Genomic DNA, 18,564 nt, shown 5'->3' with positions numbered 1-18,564 from the left:
GTGGGATTGAGACACAACAGTGCTGGTGTATTTCCTGTGCTGTGTGCATAGGGGGAAGAAATACAAATTGTCTGAGACACAACCTAAACCTTACCCGCACACCAGGCTCATTTGTAAAGACAGCAATCATACACCTTTACTGCCCCCTGCTGGACCATAGACTGTCTGAAATATGAAGTTTTTCCAGAATGGAATAAAATGTTCATGCACAGCTCATTGGGAGAATGCGGGCTATATCAATATGAAACAAGAATGCAATACAGAGCAGGGTTCTTTAATATATTATGGTTTATTATTCATCACAACTGTCATTATCATTATTAATTAAATACATCATGTGTAGATTTTCTTCTGCAGGTAAGGAATGCATTTCATTATCTAGGATTTTATTTTTCCACCAATAACAGTTGCATGTAAACTTAAAACGACAAAAGACATACAGTTGGGGAGAAACCATGACAAAATAGAAAAACATAAAAGCAACAACCTTTAAAAAAAATCTAATCAGTGGGACGCTCCCGATTAAAAGCAATCAAGCTCAAGGATTTCAGGACCAATGCAGAAATGCACTCAGGACCTAAGTGTCTCTGTTGACTCATCCTAGCTATTTCAGGCGTGAGGACTGATTCCAGATCCAGATCAGTTTGGGAGCAATGACAGGATGACTGTCATGACCTCTTGATGACTCAACACAGAATTGAGGACCTTAAGGAAACTACCAAATTGGATGAAGCCAGGGCCTGCTTGGAGAAATATTGCTCTATCCTGATTGGTTCTGTAGCATTCTCAGGGTTCTCCAACGTCTAATTATTGCCATGAACACTACTGATCTCAGCAGTGGCATTGCTGGCCGTCAGTGCTGCTGTTTGACAACATGCTTTGTGAACAGTAAGGTTTGCATAAACATGTTCAGGTCATCTTCGCTGACTCTACTCTGATCCAAGTGATTCTGAGAAGACTGGAAGCAACATGTGGAGGAAGAAGGGGGAAAGCAGAGGCTTAAAAAAATAACATGAGTTGGGGAAAAAAGACAAATAGTGAACACAAAAGGACATTTTGGCTACGGTTACACTAAAGACCCTCCTCTCCTACAAAAACAGTACAGAGAACCAGTGTTAAGAGAATCAACGGTTTCCACCAAGGAATGGTGTTACAGTAACTAACCGGCACTATCCATCTAATGTACAGTATACATATGTTACATAACACTGTGTGTGAGTGGGTTAGGGAGTTATCAAAACATCATTATGGTGGTTGGTTACAACATACTGGCATGACAAAGACAACTTCAGATCTTCAATTACAACCCTTGTCAGAGTTGACTAAACGCCTCCCAGTATCTTATACAGTACTTTATGACCTTCGGCTCACTCAAATTATGTCATATCTGAAATATTCATGTGAATCTTGGTTGATGGTCATTCCCCTGTTCTTCAAATCACTGTCAGGTTTAATACTGTAATAAGGTAAATGGAGAATTGTGGACCTAACATTACCCATAGCTACCACAGTAAACTTGAAATATGAAATGACATAAATAGGATTTATTATCTTAGAAGATGAGGACAAATGTGCAATAATGAAATCAAAACAGCCATACCAGTATCTAAAAAAAAAACAATACTTAACATTATCCTCCTTAAACTGGGCTTCACGTCGCCAGCCATCCTTCCAGTTAACCAGGTGTATACTTTACTCGCATAGAAAAATAGCAGTCGATCCAAAATAAAGAATACATATATAATATCTGATTAAATTAACCAACTTTGTACATAAATACATCATAACCTGAAGGTCAGAGTTCAGAGGTTAATGCTACATTGGCACGCCTGACCCGCCCAGCACCAAGTGGCTTCCTTTGGGTCCTAAAGGCGCAGCTGTAAGAGGTGAAACTATCCCATAGAGATGGAAAGAGGCCTCATTGTATCTGTGCCATTATGGCATCTGTGACAGCTTCATTGAGGCAACCTCCATTTCAAAGTAGTCCATTTTCTTCTTCCCGATTGGCCGATCCCTCCTGATGACCTGGTTGCACGACTTCAACAGGGTCACCAGTAGGGATCGGTCAATGAAGTTGGAAGTCCCAACCAGTTGACTACATTCAAATGGCGGAAGCCCTCATGGCCCTGCTCATGCTAAAATGGCCTTTTGGCCACTAGAGGCCGCTATCATTCTCTATGAACTATCCAGATGAGATTCAACAACCTACCTACCTACCAAACAGGAGTGGTCAACTTAAGTTTCTCAAATCACTCTAAATAGATCACATTCCAATGGGTTAATTTACTAAAAGCATCACCCTAATTAATATTTGGCTAAATAAAATATATATTATTTAATTTATCATAAGCAAAAAAATAACAGATGGACATTTGGTCTGACGGGCAGATTCAGAGTTGTCATTGAATGCAGAAGGACCCTCCCTCGCTAAACTACCAGTATCTATTATCATCTCCCACTATAAACATATTCAAGAGAAACTTGAAGACCAAAAAAATAATTACATTCTAAAATTAAATCACTCCCTGTGTTGTTAGGGAGGTGCCATCCTGATCCATGCATGTCTGTCTGTCAAGGCTCAGAATGTCATGTTCATTTCTCCCTCTCCTTACAAACCCTCCCTATCGCAGTGTACATCTCTCCATTTACCTGTTGGGATTATATTCCTCTGTCACTGGTCAGAGGACTAGAGATCAAGAGATGAGAGAAAGGGGGAAGAAAACAAGCAACTCAAAAAAGAGGAAGACAGACATGAGAGAAAGAGCAGAGAAACTGGGTGGCAATATTTAACGGTAACACAGCTCACTACGCTACTAAGGCACACACTCACACAACACTTAACACTACAATAAATAGGCCCTCCCAGACATCCAAATACCATAGGACTACCAGCAATCACGGTTTTCAGTGCCTGGGTTTGAGATATTTTTCAATTGTTTACTTTTTTCTGCAGGCATTCCGGTTGGACATCTGACCACAAACTGGACATGACAGGGCATTATGGGGAACGACTCAAGGATCCTACATGGATTTAGGATGTTCTATTTACACCCAATCTATAACTCCCACCTACCTACTCTATGTCCAACGGCTTGTCTGTCTACCAGCTTTAGTCGGATAAAAACTAAATCAAATAAAAAACTAAATGAGAAAACAGTTGTGAACCACGCAGACAATTCTCCAGTTGCAAAAGGAAACGTGACCCATCTTAATTATTCAAACTCATTGATGAAGAAAGCATGGGGGGGTTGTATGGGGGGGGCATGACCCCTGGGGCGCTAATAAAACCATGATCCAGATGTCTCCAAAATCATCCTGACTATATGTAGTCCTCAAGATGCACTATACAGGAGGCCTTCTCCTTTTCTCTCTCTCGTTCCACTTCTGGGGGTCTTTTTTCTTCTTCCATGTTCTTTTTTTTTTCCATCTCCGTTTTCTTTCTGAAGGAATAACAGGATAAACTAGGCCGAATCTCTTGGTGCTGTGGCTCCATTCTTCTCTTCTGCCTCTCCTCCCCCTCTGTCCTTTTTCTTCCCCCCTTTCTCCTTTTTCTTCTCTTTCTCTGCCCGCTCCTTCTCCTTCTTCTGGCTCTCCTTGTCTGCTTTGTCCTTCTTCTTCTCCTTCTCTTTCCTCTTCTCCTCCTCCTTCTCTTTCTTCTTGTCTTCCTTGCTCCTCCTCTTCTTCCTGTCATCCTCTCCTCCTGTAGCTGCTCCTCCTCCTCTCCCTCCGTCTGGGAACGGGGGCAGAGGGGTGTTGTTAGCGGTGGGTGATGGGATGGTGGGTGTGATCTGCTCAGAAGTGACTTTGGGGGAGAGGGTGTTGGGTGGTGTATGAAGTACTGGGGCTGGGGCTGGGGCTGATGCACCAGGCTGGCTCTGTGCTGAGGTCTGGGCTGGGCCAGAAGAGGGGCCTGGACCAGACCCTACCAAAGGACTCTGAGAGGCAGGCGCCCTAGCTACAGAGCCACTAGACATGGGTGGTTTGTGGGCGGGGCCTCTGGGTGGGCTTGAAGCTGCCGCTGAGGGGTTCTGTCGCTGCATGGCCTCCATCTCAGAGGCCCCAGAGAAGGAGCCCTTCTTCTGAGAGCGGAAGGGGGTTTTGGACTTGCGGAAGCCGGTGAGGGAGAGCAGGCTGGAGGAGGCCCTGAGGGGCCCTGGAGGGGGGATGGACCCCAGGAAGGAGAAGCTACCCCCGGAGCTGATGGCGGAGGCCCGACGCTTGTGCTCGTGGATGTCCCGTGTCCCGTGGAGCCTTCGGACAGGCTGGTGGGTCAGTTCGCCCCTGGACTCCCTCCACTTCCTTACCTGAATACTGCACTCCCTCTCGATCAGAGCCTCGGTCACCGCCAGGGACACCACCTACACACAGACAGAGACATACAGAGGAAGTCATCAAAACAGATCTAGACACACAGACAGTGAAACGTCAGTTGACTCGTGTCAATGAGTCAGAGTAGGAGTATGTTTAGAGAACATGTGTATGTGTGTGTGTATGTCTGTATACACTGTTTACAATCTCACCTCCTGCACCAATAGGTCCTCTCTGACAGACTCAGGTGGGATGTTCCTGAGGCGCTCCATGGTTTCATACATGCCCTGGACCTCCCGCAGTTTATCCACAGAGCCAAGCATCTGCTTGAGCAGCACCAGGCCCACACGGAACACTATCTTCACTCCTAGAAAACAGCACAGTTAGACAATAGTTAGCCACAGCATCATGTGCACTGTGTGTGTGTGTGAGGGTCTTACCCTCACAGAAGAACATGTCCCACACACGTAGCACACAGGACCACGGCAGGGTGCGTGAGAAGACACACATGAACCACTCGGTCATGTAGAGAATGGGGTCAATCTTAAACTTCTTCAGGTGACGGTAGGCCATGGGACAGACACGACGTAGCAGAGAGAAGAAGATCTCTCCGTCCAACTGGATTGCTTCCTAAAAGAATGAGGAGTCGTCTCAATGTACACCAAAGAAGAAGATACAGTGTGTGTGTGCTCGTTCATTTACTCACCAATCCAGCGCTATAGTATCCAGGCAGGTACGTCTCACAGATCTGCACCAGACACCAGAAGGCATGCTGCAAGTTGGGAATAAACACATTATACCACATTATAAACACCTAGCCCCATCCCACTACTTCATCATTCTATAACATTGTTCGCATTCTCCTCCACAGTCCCCCTCCCTCTGTGTTCTCCAGCAGGCCCTCACCTCAGCAGGCATGTGCATGAGCAGAACAGCAGCCACCGGGGCCTGGGCCTGGCAGTATCCCTCTTCAGGTCTGTACACTGTGTAGGCTTTCAGTACCCGGTACAGATCCTGCTGCCTGGAGGCCACACCAGAAGAGAACAGACAGTTAAGCACACATGCACTCAAAGTACATTTTGATTGTACATGTCAGTGTGCTCTACATGGACTGAACAAATCCTATTATACGTCAGTACAGCATGGTCATTTACCCGTGTCCACCGCGAGCAGCAAACATCTCATGGAAGGGGAACTGTCTATGCAGGTCCTTCTCTATAATGTCCAACCATTTAGGGTCTCCCTGCTCCCTCTCCAACTCCTACAGAGATTAAGAAAGAAAAATTTTTTCAAAGCATTTCTAATTGAGCAACTTTAAAGCAACGTATCTAGTTGGAGCAGCATAATATGGAACAGGACTGAGTATAACTAGGCCTTTAACAAAGCATGTCTGTGTCAGAGTGAAAGCAGAGAAAAGGAAGGAAAAGGGTTCATCTGATATGATCTGTCTAGACCCCCAGGTCTGTGAAGGTAGACCCAGCCAGGCTGGATTACTGCCCAGGATAAGAGGCTTAGAGCTGGGGAGGTCTCTGCGCCCCCTAATAAACACCCCTGGAGATCTAACTGGTCTAACGAGCCACAACTCCTCCCCATCACATTAACTACTGTTCCAGTTAGTCTGTCTACCTAGAGGTCACTGAAGAACTTCTGTACTCAAATACGCTCTTTTGATTACAGTGACAGTTTGACTACAATGACCCTAAATAGAGGCTGTAGGAATGGTGGCCTCGGATTTGAATGGGTGAAGAGTACACAGGCAGAGTTAGTCTTTTTTGAGTGTCTGCTTCACAATAGACATGTTTTGCATAGTGGAAGTGTGAGTATGAAGACAGAAAGGGTGTGGGTTAGTGGCAGTACCTCAAACTTGCCGGGGTTGGAGTCCAGGAGCTCCTTGCTGTTGGAGAGCAGCTGCCAGGCTTTAGCCCTGAGAGAAGAGGGGATCCCCTTCCTACAGCGCAACTTCACCTGGAACACACACATACACTTATGTTATACACACATACAATGTATGTAATAGATATATAATCTCATACCATACATAGACAGTTGTAGCTAAGTACCTTTTGGAAGCGTCTTGAGACCCATTTGTCCCAATTGTTGAACATGTCCAGCCATTTCAGCTCTCTCTGCCGTGCTACATCAACTCTGATGTCCTTATCACTGTAACACATGGAGAAAGAGTTAACAACAAACACCAAGACACACATGCATGTCAACCACACTGTGCATGTAAGACAGTGTATTTATTCCTTTCCAGGGATTTTTCTGCCATTGAAATCCTTTTTTATATATAATTGAAATATATTTTCAGGATGGAAAAACGCTTCCACTGTCAACGTAAATGACTTAACCAGATCGGATTACTGAAACTGACAATGTTTGTCCTCCATTGTGCAGCACTTACACTGGTGCTAAGTGTCTGGATGATTCCTTTCCTCTGGATGAGGAGAGCACAGCAGAATGATGCCGCCATCATGGCGATTCACAAGTCTGTCTGAAGAAGACTCCAAGAGTCGCTTCAATTAGAAGTTCAGCATAATTCAGGATAGAGTGTATCGAAAAACTCCAAGAGGAGATGGAACACATAGCACCCATTACCACGTCTTCACCCCCCCTACATTGACTGACCAGATGACCCAAGCTTATCATACCAACCCCATGAGTGGTCATCTTGGAGTTTACAAGACCTACCAAAGATTACAGGAGGTGGCTTACTGGCCAGGCTTACGGGTTGATACCAAGAAGTTTGTACAGCAGTGGGAAGTCTGCCAGAAATACAAACCAGACATTGGCAGACATGCCTGGAAACTGCAGAAGACATGGTGAACCATCCCAATGAAGTGCTGGGAATTTACCTCATGGGACCTTTTCCTCCCAACCGGGAAGGAATTTTTATTGGTGGTAGTGGACTACCACACACACACACACTGGTTGGAGTCGTTTCCCCTCCGCAAAGCCACTGCATCCGCCATTGCTCTAATTCTGCGAAGGGGGGTCTTTACCAGATTCGGGATTCCAGACCAAATTCTCTCTGACCTAGGTCCGCAGTTCATATCAGGAATCTACAAAGAGCTCAGTACCTACTGGGGTGTAGCTGGCAACTGACCACGGCCTACCATCCTCAGACCAACCTCCCCGAGAGGGTAAACCGCACCTTGAAGGAGATGATTGCTTCATTCGAGGGGGGGGGGGGAATCAGCATCTTCCTGAGTTTCGCTTTGCACTGAAATCCTCAGGCCAGTAGATTTCTGGGGTCACTCCCGCCGAACTCCACTAAAAGGTCAGTCATGCAAAGTTCCAACGTTTCACCTGACTGCTCAGCATTTGATGCAGTCCAAAAGCACCACACCTTGCTAGCCAGAGTGGAGGCCAGCAGAATCAAAGCCAAACAACGACAGGTCAGAAACTATTACAAACATAGACGAGAGTTTACCACCACATGCTGGTGTCTGGGTCCGTTATCATCTGTCAAAGGCTTCCAAACAGTCCACTGCCAAGCTAGCTTCAAGATGGAAAGATCCATACCGTGTGGTGCAGCAGTTGGGGCCGGTGAACTACTTTGTCTGTTTGGAGGACGCATGTTGTTGACCTAAAGCCCTGCTACCCTACCGCAGAGGAGGCAACAACACCTGCAGGAACTCTTCTTGGAGGAGGACTTCCCTGGTTTAGTGTCGGAGGAATCTGAACCTGCCAAAACCTGCATCCTCTCTGTTTCTACAGGCTTTGGCAAAATCCTCTGTGTGAAGAGCTCTCGGTTGGCACGGCAGTTTGACAGTGTGTGCAACTCTGCATTAGTATTGTTTATTTTCAGCATGCTTAGTTGTAAAGTGTTTAAGTCGATCACTGGTGTTACCGCTCTAGGTCGTGGTTGTAATCTTTTGGGACCGCTTCTGTCATTGTTCGCATCGAGTAGTAACAACATTGTTGCAAAGCTTTGAAAAACAAACCATCAGGTGTATCAGACAGACAGTGTAACTGCAAGCTGCTACACTCTGGGCAGTCTCTTCTGCTGATGTGTGTGGGTCTGGTACTCTATCTATTCTACTCTTTTCTTTTCAGCAGCGTTAATACCTGCCTGGCGCCCGAAAAAAAATCTTTATCTTTACCACTCTCTAGAAATACCGCTACAAAGTACATAGAAAAGATAATGGACCTATATATATATGTATTCTTATTTATAATAGAATCTTTGAGAACTAACATCAAAATAAAAGCTAAAATTACAAAAACAATTAATTGAACAGTATTAACTTTGTTATTATGTTTGAGCAAAAGAACACAGCATTAGAAATGTCAAAATGCATAGAATTGCAGGTAATTCACCTTAAACTGCAGAAATGTTCTCAGCTCCAAAGCAGAATACGTAGAAACGCAGGAAATTAGCAACATTTTCTCTCAGCTCTATGGCAGAATATGTAGAATTGCAGGAAATTAGATTTAAAACAGCAAAAATGTATCTCAGTGCCATGGAGAAGTTTGGAGAATTGCAGGAAATTGTCTTAAAAATATAAAAAATTGGGGGCCTCAAATTCATCCCCACTGACTGCGCCCATTGTCACGATCCCTGCCATGCCCACCACTTAAGCACGTTTTTTTATCCAGACAAAAACCCTGTTATCTAAATATGGATATCCTAAGATTGGATGCAGCCACAGGGTCATGTTCATTCAGTAGATTCCAAACAGGAGCAATAGTTGTTTTAAATGGAAGCTGTGCGACCTGATCTTCTTTAAAAGGAATACCGTACTCATCTACAGATTTATAATATACTTCATATTATATGCTCATTTACAATATTTCTGTCCTACACTACTCTCTCACATACAGACACCCTTTGATAACGACACTGAAGGGGACAGGTTTAATCAATACCAAACTAAATCAATAAAACAGAAAACAGAAGAGGAAGTGCACTTAGAGAGACTGTTCGAGGGGAGGGGCAAGATACGTTCTCTAGAAAGAGAGGGAAATGAGTGGCTGGGCGAGGCCCGGTCAGTACATCTTGTGTCACAAAAGCGCTCTCAGCACTATCTGAGTCACACAAAGGAGAGATGAAGGACAGACCGATAAGTTTAGAGTGGATATAGGGAAGACTGGACAGAAAGGGTGGGGAGGGAGAGATCACTTAGGGCAAGCTGGGTGACTCGGAGAAGATGACCAAGCCAGGAAAGACGGTTGATTGTCAAAGACTCCAGCTACCCAAGTCATAGAGTTCTCTCTGCTACCGCACGGCAAGCGGTACCGGAGCATCAAGTCTGGGACCAAAAAGCTCCATAACAGCTTCTACCCCCAAGCCATAAGACTGCTTAACAGTTCATCAAATGGCTACCCGGAGTATTTGCATTGACTCCCTTTTGTTAATTATACGTTTTTGCACAGACTGTGTACACTCACTGGACTCAAACCACACACTCACACTACACTGACATTCCAACACACACACATGCATATTGACGCTACACATACACCTTCACATTATGCTTCTGCTACTCTCTGTTTAGATCTATGCATAGTCACTTTACCCATACTTACATGTACATATTACCTCAAACCCCTGCACATTGACTCGGTACCCTTTGTATATTTATTTTTTTATTTTTTATTTCACCTTTATTTAACCAGGTAGGCTAGTTGAGAACAAGTTCTCATTTGCAACTGCGACCTGGCCAAGATAAAGCATAGCAGTGTGAACAGACAACACAGAGTTACACATGGAGTAAACAATAAACAAGTCAATAACATGGTAGAAAAAAGAGAATCTATATACAATGTGTGCAAAAGGCATGAGGTAGGCAATAAATCGAATAATTACAATTTAGCAGATTAACACTGGAGTGATAAATCATCAGATGAACATGTGCAAGAAGAGATACTGGTGTGCAAAAGAGCAGAAAAGTAAATAAATAAAAGCAGTATGGGGGGTGAGGTAGGTAAATTGGGTGGGTAGTTTACAGATGGACTATGTACAGCTGCAGTGATCGGTTAGCTGCTCGGATAGCAGATTTTTAAAGTTGTTGAGGGAGATAAAAGTCTCCAACTTCAGAGATTTTTGCAATTCGTTCCAGTCGCAGGCAGCAGAGAACTGGAAGGAAAGGCGTCCAAATGAGGTTTTAGCTTTAGGGATGATCAGTGAGATACACCTGCTGGAGCGCGTGCTGCGGGTGGGTGTAGCCATCGTGACCAGTGAACTGAGATAAGGCGGCACTTTACCTAGCATAGCCTTGTAGATGACCTGGAGCCAGTGGGTCTGACGACGAACATGTAGCGAGGGCCAGCCGACTAGGGCATACAGGTTGCAGTGGTGGGTCGTATAAGGTGCTTTAGTAACAAAACGAATGGCACTGTGATAAACTGCGTCCAGTTTGCTGAGTAGAGTGTTGGAAGCTATTTTGTAGATGACATCGCCGAAGTCGAGGATCGGTAGGATAGTCAGTTTTACTAGGGTAAGTTTGGCGGCGTGAGTGAAGGAGGCTTTGTTGCGGAATAGAAAGCCGATTCTTGATTTGATTTTGGATTGGAGATGTTTGATATGAGTCTGGAAGGAGAGTTTGCAGTCTAGCCAGACACCTAGGTACTTATAGATGTCCACATATTCTAGGTCGGAACCGTCCAGGGTGGTGATGCTAGTCGGGCGTGCGGGTGCAGGCAGCGAACGGTTGAAAAGCATGCATTTGGTTTTACTAGCGTTTAAGAGCAGTTGGAGGCCACGGAAGGAGTGTTGTATGGCATTGAAGCTCGTTTGGAGGTTAGATAGCACAGTGTCCAAGGAAGGGCCGGAAGTATATAGAATGGTGTCGTCTGCGTAGAGGTGGATTAGGGAATCGCCCGCAGCAAGAGCAACATCATTGATGTATACAGAGAAAAGAGTCGGCCCGAGAATTGAACCCTGTGGTACCCCCATAGAGACTGCCAGAGGACCGGACAACATGCCCTCCGATTTGACACACTGAACTCTGTCTGCAAAGTAGTTGGTGAACCAGGCAAGGCAGTCATTAGAAAAACCGAGGCTACCGAGTCTGCCGATAAGAATATGGTGATTGACAGAGTCGAAAGCCTTGGCCAGGTCGATGAAGACGGCTGCACAGTAATGTCTTTTATCGATGGCGGTTATGATGTCGTTTAGTACCTTGAGCGTGGCTGAGGTGCACCCGTGACCGGCTCGGAAACCGGATTGCACAGCGGAGAAGGTACGGTGGGATTCGAGATGGTCAGTGATCTGTTTGTTGACTTGGCTTTCGAAGACCTTAGATAGGCAGGGCAGGATGGATATAGGTCTGTAACAGTTTGGGTCCAGGGTGTCTCCCCCTTTGAAGAGGGGGATGACCGCGGCAGCTTTCCAATCCTTGGGGATCTCAGATGATACGAAGGAGAGGTTGAACAGGCTGGTGATAGGGGGTGCGACAATGGCGGCGGACAGTTTCAGGAATAGGGGGTCCAGATTGTCAAGCCCAGCTGATTTGTATGGGTCCAGGTTTTCCAGCTCTTTCAGAACATCTGCTATCTGGATTTGGGTAAAGGAGAAGCTGGGGAGGCTTGGGCGAGTAGCAGCGGGGGGGGCGGGGCTGTTGGCCAAGGTTGGAGTCGCCAGGAGGAAGGCATGGCCAGCCATTGAGAAATGCTTGTTGAAGTCTTCGATTATCACGGATTTATCGGTGGTGACCGTGTTACCTAGCCTCAGTGCAGTGGGCAGCTGGGAGGAGGTGCTCTTGTTCTCCATGGACTTTACAGTATCCCAGAACTTTTTGGAGTTAGAGCTACAGGATGCGAATTTCTGCTTGAAAAAGCTGGCCTTTGCTTTCCTGACTGACTGCGTGTATTGGTTCCTGACTTCCCTGAACAGTTGCATATCGCGGGGGCTCTTCGATGCTATTGCAGTTCGCCACAGGATGTTTTTGTGCTGGTCGAGGGCAGTCAGGTCTGGAGTGAACCAAGGGCTATATCTGTTTTTGGTTCTGCATTTTTTGAACGGAGCATGCTTGTCTAATATGGTGAGGAAGTAACATTTAAAGAATGACCAGGCATCCTCAACTGACGGGATGAGGTCAATATCCTTCCAGGGTACCCGGGCAAGGTCGATTAGAAAGGCCTGCTCGCTGAAGTGTTTTAGGGAGCGTTTGACAGTGATGAGGGGTGGTCGTTTGACCGCGGACCCGTGGCGGATACAGGCAATGAGGCAGTGATCGCTGAGATCTTGATTGAAGACAGCAGAGGTGTATTTGGAGGGCAGGTTGGTCAGGATAATGTCTATTAGGGTGCCCATGTTTACGGATTTAGGGTTGTACCTGGTGGGTTCCTTGATGATTTGTGTGAGATTGAGGGCATCAAGCTTGGATTGTAGGACTGCCGGGGTGTTAAGCATATCCCAGTTTAGGTCACCTAACAGAACAAACTCTGAAGCTAGATGGGGAGCGATCAATTCACAGATGGTGTCCAGGGCACAGCTGGGAGCTGAGGGGGGTCGGTAGCAGGCGGCAACAGTGAGAGACTTATTTCTGGAGAGATTAATTTTTAAAATTAGAAGTTCGAACTGTTTGGGCATAGACCTGGAAAGTATGACAGAACTTTGCAGGCTATCTCTGCAGTAGATTGCAACTCCTCCCCCTTTGGCAGTTCTATCTTGACGGAAAGTGTTATAGTTGGGTATGGAAATCTCAGAATTTTTGGTGGCCTTCCTAAGCCAGGATTCGGACACGGCAAGGACATCAGGATTGGCAGAGTGTGCTAAAGCGGTGAGTAAGGCAAACTTAGGGAGGAGGCTTCTGATGTTGACATGCATGAGGCCAAGGCTTTTTCGATCGCAGAAGTCAACAAATGAGGGTGACTGGGGACATGCAGGGCCTGGGTTTACCTCCACATCACCCGAGGAACAGAGGAGTAGTAGGATGAGGGTGCGGCTAAAGGCTATCAAAACTGGTCGCCTAGAGCGTTGGGGACAAAGAATAAAAGGAGCAGATTTATGGGCGTGGTAGAATAGATTCTGGGCATAATGTGCAGACAGGGGTATGGAGGGGCGCGGGTACAGCGGAGGCAAGCCCAGGCACTGGGTGATGATAAGAGAGGTTGTATCTCTGGACATGCTGGTCTCAATGGGTGAGGTCACCGCATGTGTGGGGGGTGGGACAAAGGGGGTATCAGAGGTACGGAGAGTGGAACTACAGGGTCCATTGCAAACCAAAACAATGATAATGAAAACTAGCCTGAACAACAGTATGCAAGGCATATTGATATTTGAGAGAGACATACAATAAGGCATAAAGTGATTGCAGGTCTTGATTGGGAGAGCTAGCTAAAACAACAGGTAAGATAACAGCAGCAATAACAGGGTGTTAGTCTAACACAGCAACAACAGGTAAAAATGGCGACGACTAGGCAGAGAGGGTCGGATTAACTACACACAGATCCTGAGTTAAAGTACAGAGCCGACAGGTAAAGCACAAATAAACAGAATGGAGTACCGTGAATTAATGGACAGTCAAGCATGCATCAGCTATGTAGCCAAGTGATCATAGTGTCCAGGGGGCAGCCGTAGATGGAGCAGAGGAGGCCTCCACTAAGCTAGCACGCGGCGTATAAAGTTAGTAGCCCGGGGGGTGGTCTGCTCAGACGGAGGGGGTCTGGCGCAGTGGCGCTAGCGCTAGCTCTTCAGCTAGCCGGCAGATGGGCCTAGCTCGAGGCTAGCTCAAGGCTAACTGGTGCTTGCTTCGGGACAGTGGTGTTAGCCAGTAGTAGCCACTCGGTTGCAGCTAGCTAGCTGTGATGATACGGTGTAATTGTCCAGAGCTTGCGTCAGGAATCCGGTGATGTGGTAGAGAGAAAGCAGTCCTATATGCTCTGGGTTGATATCGCGCTTGCAGCTAGCCGGCAGATGGGCCTAGCTCGAGGCTAGCTCAAGGCTAACTGGTGCTTGCTTCGGGACAGAGGTGTTAGCCAGTAGTAGCCACTCGGTTGCAGCTAGCTAGCTGTGATGATACGGTGTAATTGTCCAGAGCTTGCGTCAGGAATCCGGTGATGTGGTAGAGAAAAAGCAGTCCTATATGCTCTCGGTTGATATCGCGCTTGCAGACTGGTAGGTATTGGCCCGGTATTGAAGCTGGCTGTGTCCGAGTTGAGGGTGAAGACCGCAGCAGTGGCTAACTGACTACTAGCTAGTAGCTAGTTATCTGGCTAGCTTCAGCTTGGGGTTACGGTTCTAAAGTATAAAAAAAATAGCAGGTCCGTACCACATTGGGTGAGGCGGAATGTAGGAATGTATATTCAGTTCCTAGATGGAAAGTGAAATTAAAATATATACGAAATGTATACGAAAAATACGAAGACTATTTACTATTTACTATTTACACGCTACAGGACAATACAGGACAATACAAACACACGTCCGACTGCTACGCCATCTTGGCGTAGAACGATATAACCTCATTATAGTTATTTTATTGTGTTCCTATTTTTCCTTTAGTTTATTTAGCAAATGTTTAACTTTTTTTCATTTTTCTTAAATATATATATTTTTTATTCTGCACTGTTGGTTAAGGACTTGTACGTAAGCCTTTTACGTTAAGGTCTACAACTGTTGTAGTCGGTGCATGTGACAAATATCATTTTCTTTAAGAGAGAAAAAAACAAACCAGTGTAATTGCCCATCTACAGTCAGAGTGAAGACAACCCCCTCCCAAACGGGACACCCCCAGATTAGTATTTGACATGGGTGTGTGCATAGAGTGAGGGTGTGTTTTTGTTTTACCATGCCCACCTGCCCTCGCTGTACTGGGTCCCGCCGAGGAAGCCATATTTGTCAGTGCGTCTGACAGCCAGGCCGTTGATCTCTGAGTCTGACCCGATAGAGCTTCCATCCTCCCCCAGGCCAGACAGAGACTCCAGGGTCCCTGACATCATGCTGGCTGACTCCAGGTAGCTGAGGGTGTCTGGGGCTGGAACTCTGGGGTAGGGCAGGGAGAGGGAGACAGGTTCCTGGATCACTGGAGGGCTGGGGTGCCCTGCTCTGGAGGGGGTGTTGGGTATTTCTGCCCTTCTGGGAGATTGGCTTGAGGTCTCAGGTATGGGAGACAGGCTGGGGGTGTCCAGTTTGGGAGGGGGTTGAGGGTTTGGGTGAGGGTTTTGGCTTTCTTCTGGTGGCTGAGGATTTTGTGCTTCAGGGGCTGCAGCTGCTTGAGTGGAGTCTGGAGGAGGGGGAGATTGCACCATAGACTGAGGCTGAGCATAATCAGTAGCAGGATTAGTGTTCACAGTGACATGAACACTGGGGTAGAGATTAGGGGTGAGATTAAGACAGGAGGGGCTGATAGTCTGCTGTGTTACCTCCTGTACCTCTTGCTCACTGTGGGCCTGTGTAGCGCACTCTGATGGGGCATTTAACAGCTCCTTGCCCCCTGGGTTACTCAGTTCCTGCTTTACAGCCAACACTGGGCTGGCCCCTGCCTCCATGTCTGTCTCCTTCACTCCCTCCCTCTGCCGCAATGCTACATCTTCAGGTGGGATGGCAGGAGTATCTAGGGCTATTACAGGTAAGGGGGCAGGTCTCTCTGGGGGTATTAGAGGTGGGGGCACTGGAGTCTCTGGAGTTAACGCTGATGAGACGCGCTTGGGGGGACTCGGTGGAGGTCCTCTCCCCCCTCTCTTGGGAGACTTGGGAGAAGGAGGGTGAGAAGGAAGCGTCTCTCCTGGTACAGTTAATGTCAGAGAAGCTTTGTCACCGTACAGAGAGGACTTGGGGATGGGGTTCTCCTTAGGGGGCTCTGGGGTGGTGCTGCTGGGACGAGGGGGGGCAGTAGAGGGTATGGGGAAGGAGGGGGCAGCATGTGTGTCACCTATAGCTGGAGGTGAGGGGATTAGGGCGGAGATTTCAGCCATGGCGCCTCCTTATTTTCTCCTTGACAGATGGAAAGAGAAGACAGAAAGGTTTCATTAGAAACCAAAGTTAACAGAACTCTTAATCATGATTACATGGAAACAACCTCTCCAAATTTCCATAGTGTATTAGAGAAAATTATGTTGGACTGATGATAATAAATAATACAGAGGCCATCAGTCCCTGCCCCACACTTTTCAGACAAGTTTTTCACACACAAAAAAGTCCTTGCTTCCACAATGTTAAATAAAGAAGTTGGCTGTATATTTCAAAATCATGGACATTATTTGAGAGATAGGCTAATGCCCAAAGCTTTATTGGCTACTATATTGGTGGAATTGCAGTTTTGAACAGTGGGTAAGATTCTAATAACAGACAATGAAAACCAGCTAAAATTAAACTAACACAGTTCCCTATATCTGAAAAGAGGACATTGGATTCATTACACACCTACCTCCTACTCTATGTCTTCCATTTGATATTTAGTTAGTGGACATGGATTTGGATTTTTCAAATTATTGCCCATTGGGGTATTTTCAACAAGCACCATCTCTACAATAAAGTAACAATACAGTAATAGGTAGAATTATGCATGTCTATCTGAGGTTTTACTTAATGTTGTTCAATATGATGATTTGACCTGTGTTATTTACTTCACCCAAACCCACCTCTCCATTTCTGCCCAATATCTATCCAGTGTCATCGAACACTGAAAATCCACGGACAATCTACAGAGCTAGATGTTGACAATGACATGTCTACAATTCAAATACATTGTAGAATACATTCATTCAAAAGACTGCCTGGCCCTAACGATCAACTCAGGTGTGGCCACAAACACTATCAAGTGCATGCACTAACATGCACAAGTCAGACAAAATTACCTTCGCTAGCAACCACCGATACAGTACCTTATTTCTTCTACCAAGATTACTGACAACATTATATTTATATTCCGCTGATCTAAGCAGGTTGGTTTGCTAACTAGCGTTAGCCAACACGCTAACTATCTAGCTACTATAGCTACCTAAAAACGATATCCTCTCGAGGACTCATTCAAAGCAACACAACTTCCCGATTCAACCACAGGGAAATTATATTGTTGCCTAACAGGCATCTTAGTTTTCTAGTTAACTAATGGTCCACTCCCCTCCCTGTCGTCGGGGCCCTGCCTGACCATTGGGTCCACGGCCTTGCCCATCCCTTCCCTCGCTCGTGTAAACTTACGCACGGCCCGCGTGTCTACGTGATCCGTCCGCCTGGACGCCCAGGGCAGGGGGTTTGTCCGCGGGCCCCCCACAGCTCCGGTCCGCTAAACTCCTCCGTTCAATGAAAACACGACAATGAGAAGCTGGAGTGTCCAGGCAACAAAAGGAAAATAAATAGATAACGGCTGAGCAGGTTAGGAGGCGCAATGTCCCCCAAAACTAGCGAGCTAGTTAGCCTAGCTTGCTGGCTAATGATGTTATGCGGGTGTTGTTAACCTAGATACATAACTGACATAACTGCAGAGAGTTTAAATCTTACAAATGTATATCATTTTACGACCAAATGTTATTCCTTTCTCCCAAACTGTCCTTCACAATCAGTGTGGTCGTGCTGCTGTTAGACATTTAGCACAAATCGCCTGCATTTCCTACTGCTGACAGCCACGTGCGCGCTCCTGTTAGTGCGATCGGGCACTCACGCGTATAGGCAGAATAGGGACCATCTGTCAACACGAGTGCAGAACTTGGCAAAGAAAATAATATCAGGTTAAACTAGAACTAAGTACAAAGTATTTGTCTCATATTATCTTTCATTTTCAAATATGTTGTTGAATCTGTATATGCACCATTTGATTGAACTAAACTATCCTCTGTTTTTTCCACGGTACCATACATTTGCCAGATTGTCGCTGTCTCTCAGTACTCTGCTTCCCTCTGCTGTTGGTATAAGGCCATTACTTTTTAGAATTATACCTACAGCTCTACGATTTAACAGCAGGTAGCACAAGACTAGTTAGGGGCAGGTATCAAGTCAATGTGCGGGGGTACAGGTTAATCGAGGTAATTTGTACATGTAGGTAGGGGTAAAAGTGATTATGCATAGATAATAAACAGCGAGTAGCAGCAGTGTAAAAACAGTGGGGGGTCAATGTAAATAGTCCGGGTGGCCATTTTATTAATTATTCAGCAGTCTTATGGCTCAGCAGTCTTTTGGTACTCTTTCCCAGATCTGTGCATCGACACAATCCTGTCTCGAAAAATTCCTTCGACCTCATGGCTTGGTTTTTGCTCTGACATGCACTGTGAATTGTGGGACCTTATATTGACAGGTGTGTGCATTTCCAAACCATGGCCAATCAATTAAATTTACCCCAGGTGGACTCCAATCAAGTTGTAGAACCATCT

At 46.1% G+C, this 18,564-nt stretch overlaps 1 protein-coding gene across 3 annotated transcripts; it reads right to left on the bottom strand.

Annotated features, from left to right (window-relative positions):
* Positions 1-270: 270 nt before the first annotated feature.
* Positions 271-17,858, bottom strand: LOC129833421 (TBC1 domain family member 10B-like). Of its 3 annotated transcripts, XM_055898014.1 has the most exons (11): positions 17,699-17,858; positions 17,399-17,483; positions 15,047-16,192; positions 6,369-6,468; positions 6,166-6,273; positions 5,463-5,569; positions 5,215-5,329; positions 5,015-5,080; positions 4,749-4,938; positions 4,521-4,675; positions 271-4,358 (listed from the first exon to the last, which is right to left on the bottom strand). In XM_055898014.1, the coding sequence occupies exons 3-11, from the start codon at positions 16,171-16,173 to the stop codon at positions 3,462-3,464; spliced, it is 2,865 nt and encodes a 954-aa protein (XP_055753989.1). In that variant the 5' UTR covers positions 16,174-16,192; positions 17,399-17,483; positions 17,699-17,858; the 3' UTR covers positions 271-3,461. The 3 variants fall into 3 exon arrangements, with proteins under 3 accessions (XP_055753989.1, XP_055753988.1, XP_055753990.1); XM_055898013.1 differs by having other exon boundaries at positions 17,399-17,858; XM_055898015.1 differs by having other exon boundaries at positions 15,056-16,192; positions 17,399-17,858.
* Positions 17,859-18,564: the final 706 nt, after the last annotated feature.

Source organism: Salvelinus fontinalis, chromosome 34 (assembly GCF_029448725.1).
Source record: "Salvelinus fontinalis isolate EN_2023a chromosome 34, ASM2944872v1, whole genome shotgun sequence".
In the NCBI taxonomy this organism is placed as follows: Eukaryota; Metazoa; Chordata; class Actinopteri; order Salmoniformes; family Salmonidae; genus Salvelinus; species Salvelinus fontinalis.
This window is presented reverse-complemented; position numbering and strand designations above follow the sequence as displayed.

Bases quoted from the DNA above. Each gene is read 5' to 3' on its own strand.
- LOC129833421 (XM_055898013.1), bottom strand. From the start codon at position 16,173: ATGGCTGAAATCTCCGCCCTAATCCCCTCACCTCCAGCTATAGGTGAC. The intron at 6,469-15,046 runs GTAAAACAAAAA...CATGTGTTACAG, and splicing joins AGCGAGGGCAGGTGGGCATG to TGATAAGGACATCAGAGTTG. The intron at 4,359-4,520 runs GTGAGATTGTAA...GTCTGTGTGTAG, and splicing joins AGGACCTATTGGTGCAGGAG to GTGGTGTCCCTGGCGGTGAC.